The 4,354-nt window shown below is 33.2% G+C and overlaps 1 protein-coding gene across 1 annotated transcript; it reads right to left on the bottom strand.

Annotated features, from left to right (window-relative positions):
- Positions 1,009 to 4,127, bottom strand: LOC109226138 (cytokinin dehydrogenase 3-like). Its single transcript, XM_019390938.1, has 5 exons — positions 3,506 to 4,127; positions 2,445 to 2,572; positions 2,062 to 2,319; positions 1,711 to 1,979; positions 1,009 to 1,309 (listed from the first exon to the last, which is right to left on the bottom strand). The coding sequence occupies exons 1-5, from the start codon at positions 4,125 to 4,127 to the stop codon at positions 1,009 to 1,011; spliced, it is 1,578 nt and encodes a 525-aa protein (XP_019246483.1).

Raw genomic sequence — 4,354 nt, 5'->3', positions numbered from 1 at the left:
TTAAGAAAAATATCAAATTATAATATTGAAATTCTTTTAAGATTCATTACTCCTTAAGAGATACATATAAGATTTCGTATCGAATACATTGCTTTTGATGTTTGAGTTATAACAACGTTGCAGCTGATTGGCATTTTATGATATATGTCATACTTTATGTATTATTCATAGTTGAGTTATAATTTATAAATATTTCAAATAGATTATTTGTTATAATTTTGTGATTTTAATGTAATTTTTATAATTATTTTTTTATTTTAAACTATCTTACAATTCTTGAAATTAGTAAAATGTAATGATCCGTGGGACTTACGCCCAGTGTCTCAGGGCTTACGCCTCGCCTCACGCCCCCGCCTTTTAAAACATTGCTTGGAACTTATCCTTACAAATAAAATTTTGTATCCTTATATAGGAGTGTACAATCATATCGATTTTCTCACATAATCTGAATTCATTATGGGCATTAATTGTATTGATTGCCCATTACCACTAATAATTGTAACTGGCATATTTTATTGATATAAATGCTTTATAACTGCTCCGATTCTTCTTCCTTATTTACTTCTGGTTCATGTATCTTCACTTCTTTTTGATTCTTATTCATTCCGTCCTCGCCTCTTCTTTGACAACTGTCAGGCCCGATTTTCTTCTCTATGCTGCTGTCTCGTGGGTGTTTCTCCCGTGCCTTTCTCGTATTCTTAATTCTATTAATTAAGACTGCGAGTTGTCGCTATATCACTACTCCACGGGTCATATTTTATTAGCATACTAACATTTCACGTGTAATGACTTTTTTCTTTTACACCAATACACTATTATTTCCTTATTTTTTTTGGTTTAGCTGGAATTAACGAAGATCATTAAAAGAATTTCTTCAGTTGCTCAACCTCGTAAAAAAATCAGAAGGATTTACTACAAGCTGTGAAATGCTAAGGCTCTATCTTAATATATCAACCAAAAAAACAAAAACTTGAGCCGATCAATGCTCATCCGCAGCCTATTCTTTTACTAAAAAGAAGTAAAAGTAAAGATTCTTTGTCCTGGTGATAGAATCATCTTAGGATCAAACTGGATCTTCCTTTGTTGGAAAGTGTTCCACTTTTCATCAAAATGTTTCATCCAATCCTCCTTGGTTTTGTAATGTGGAAGGTACTGCTTGATCTTGAGGCCCTTTTTATTACAATTCATTAGGATTTTATCATTTAGGCTATCCAAAACCTCCCAGTCATCGAACCCACTAGAATACAGTAGCCCCACACAATAGAATATATCCTCTTCTGGTATCACTGCTGACATTCTTTCATCCCACCTGCCAATTAAGTAACAGTTTCACTTCTCTACATTAAAAATGTAATTTTATACTATTATTATTAGGCCACTTACAAATAATTATAAGTAAATGTTTATAAAATTTAGATTAGTAACTTCATAAATAAGACAGGTTGCTTGCTACAAAATTTTAAAGAAAAGGGGCAGAATGCGTTCACGTAATCGCACCCTAGAGAGTGTAATGTAGTACTGATGCACGCATCACCACTGATTGACGAACCTGTGACCTATATGTCACACACAAATAACTTTACCGTTGTTCCAAAGCGTATCCGGCCGCTTCTTGCTACAACACGTTAAAATATCTAATAGTGTAAAAGCTCTTTACACTAGGTAGGATTGTTTATATTTTGTAAAGGAAGGTATAGAAGTGATCAGTACTTTTTCCTGCTTGTTGGGTAGACAAGGATGGGTCCAGTGGCCTTGTTTTGTCTAAGAATGATGTCCACAAAGACACCAACATTGAAATCCATGATAGTGGACTTTGGTACAAAAAGATTGAACCATGGATGAGGAACATCCCATAGACCTTTTGATTGCAGCTCTACCTCCCCACTTCTAACTCTATTCAGAAAATCCATAAAGGTTGCATCTCTTGTGAACATGAATCCAGGTATAAATTTCAACCCTTCAAGTAATTTCTGCATTTCCTGCATAAAACATTAATAATTTCACTCTTGATATTTTAGATTGTGTATTTTCAGTGTAGCTACAATAGCAATATATTAATACCTCATCAATTGTGTTAGCACTTTGATCATCATAGTACTTGACCATTTCTAAGCAATAGATAATGTCATTTTTTGACAACAAGGAAGCTATTTTGGTTTGATTAGAAGGTGAGAAAAAGGATGATCTCCAGTTATTTGGAGGACTTTGATTCATCATGAGAGATCCTTCTACGTAGTCCAGGCCTTCAATTGAGATGAGATGTTCTTGGTCTCTTGTGAATTTAGAGAAATCAGAATACAGAATTCTCACCCATTTCACCTACATTACAACAAAGGAAAAATCATGATTATAACTTCTCTGCACCTAAATCAAAATGAAAAATATATATTATAGTACTAACATAGAAAATCTATAATTGAAGAAGCATATATATACACACTTACTCTAGTTGGTGCTTTCTCTAAGACAATTCTTGCCCTGGTTATGATTCCAAACTGCCCTAGACCTCCTAAAACTGCAAAAAACAGTTCTGGATTCGTGTGTTTGGAACAAGTCACAAATTCTCCTTTACCTGATAAACCAAAGAAGACACAAAAGTTGAATTATTCCATGAATAAATATTAAATAACATTACTTCTATGCAATAATAGACTCTTCCTAAATTCTGTGATTTAAAGAAACTGTTGCATTGGCCAGGCACTGGATATGTACTTATCACATGCAACTAAATGTATACTACATTTGAAATAAGGTGATCCTACCAGGTAAAAAAGCTGAAGTTTCTCCAAAGACATATATCCAATAAATGCAGAAAGGTAGATACAGCGAAAAAAAAGGAGTGATTAGTGTATCTACTACACTTCTGCTAAAAAAACCTCACATGGTGGTCCCCAAATATAACATGCTTCTAACTTAATCACATTTTTGCAAGAGATTCCATTTCGTAACCAGCTACATACAATACTTTCCATGGAACTTATCTGGAAAAAAAAAAAAAAAAAAGAATGATGGAAAATTTATAGAAAAAAATATTATTGCAAAATTTAACTTGTAAACCTTAATTTTAAAGACTTTTTTTGGTATGGATGATGTAAAGAATTTTTTTATCACTATGAGGCCATAACATAAGAGATAATTATATGTTACCGCCTATAATGAGTTTGAATCAATTACATACGTAAAATTTAAAATAAGTGATAAGTTAAAATAAGTAAGCATGCACTAATATGTCAGTGTATATAAGTTAAATCCTATTTATAAAATTCAACTTATATATATTAGTAGTATAAAAATAATTTGCACTATCAGATCATTTGTAGATCACTTTTATCTGTTATATCAGATAAGCTGTCTTATTTTCAAGATTACAAATCCCATTTTTTATTGAATATTACCTACAAAATTCTTTTAGAATGCCTCAAAGTATGAATAATTTGTTTACACTGTCCATGTATATATGTTAAACCATAAATGAAACATACGACATATATCTGTATCTGGCTACCTGTAATAACATCCATCTCATGAACGTTACTAATTTGAGGACCATAACGAAAAGTTTGGCCACTGATTCCAGCATTAGATAGAGTTCCACCAACAGTGAGGTACAGATAATCAGTCCACGAGACAGGAGCAAGTCCATGCACAAGTGTGGCATTCAAAACATCAATCCAAAGCTGCTCACCTCCAACATCTGCATAAAACCCTAACGAAGCATCCCAACTAACCCTAATTCCAGTTCTGTAGTTATTCTTTAAAGAATTCATATCCACGACAACCCCATTTCGCGCCATGGCCTGGCCCCTCACTGAGTGGCCATGGCCTCTCGCCGTGATGGTAAAAGGGATATGTGTATTATAGGATAACTTGATGAGATCGAGTATATCCTTAATGGTGGATGGATAAAGAACTGCAGCTGGTTTTTCTTTAATAATATTTCCAAAATCAGTGGAAGCTGCCTCTATGGCATCTGAGTCAGTACTAAGCCTAGCTGCAATATCAAGGGAAAGAAGTTCATGAGGAATACTTGAAGCGTTCCAATAATTCTTCAACTTCCCTATTATGGACATTAAATGACTCATGATGAAAAATAAAATGAAGTAGCCTGGGGCAAAAAACTTTGCCATTTTAAATGTGGTAAAATTAAAGAAACACATATAATATAATGTAGAAATAGGAGAAAGAGTGTTGAAATTACGAAGATGATTTCGGTGAAGCAAAGAGAGATATGGTATGAGGATATATATAAGAGGAAAAAATGAATGAAAACGAGGAACACATCTTTGACAAAAGTACAGTGGTCAGAAAATCTTGGAAAAATATGGAGTAAATGGGGAAGAATTTTTTATTTTTT

Source organism: Nicotiana attenuata, chromosome 5, assembly GCF_001879085.1.
Source record: "Nicotiana attenuata strain UT chromosome 5, NIATTr2, whole genome shotgun sequence".
NCBI lineage: Eukaryota > Viridiplantae > Streptophyta > Magnoliopsida > Solanales > Solanaceae > Nicotiana > Nicotiana attenuata.
Note: the sequence above shows the minus strand (reverse complement) of the source record. Positions and strands in the feature narration are given on the sequence as shown.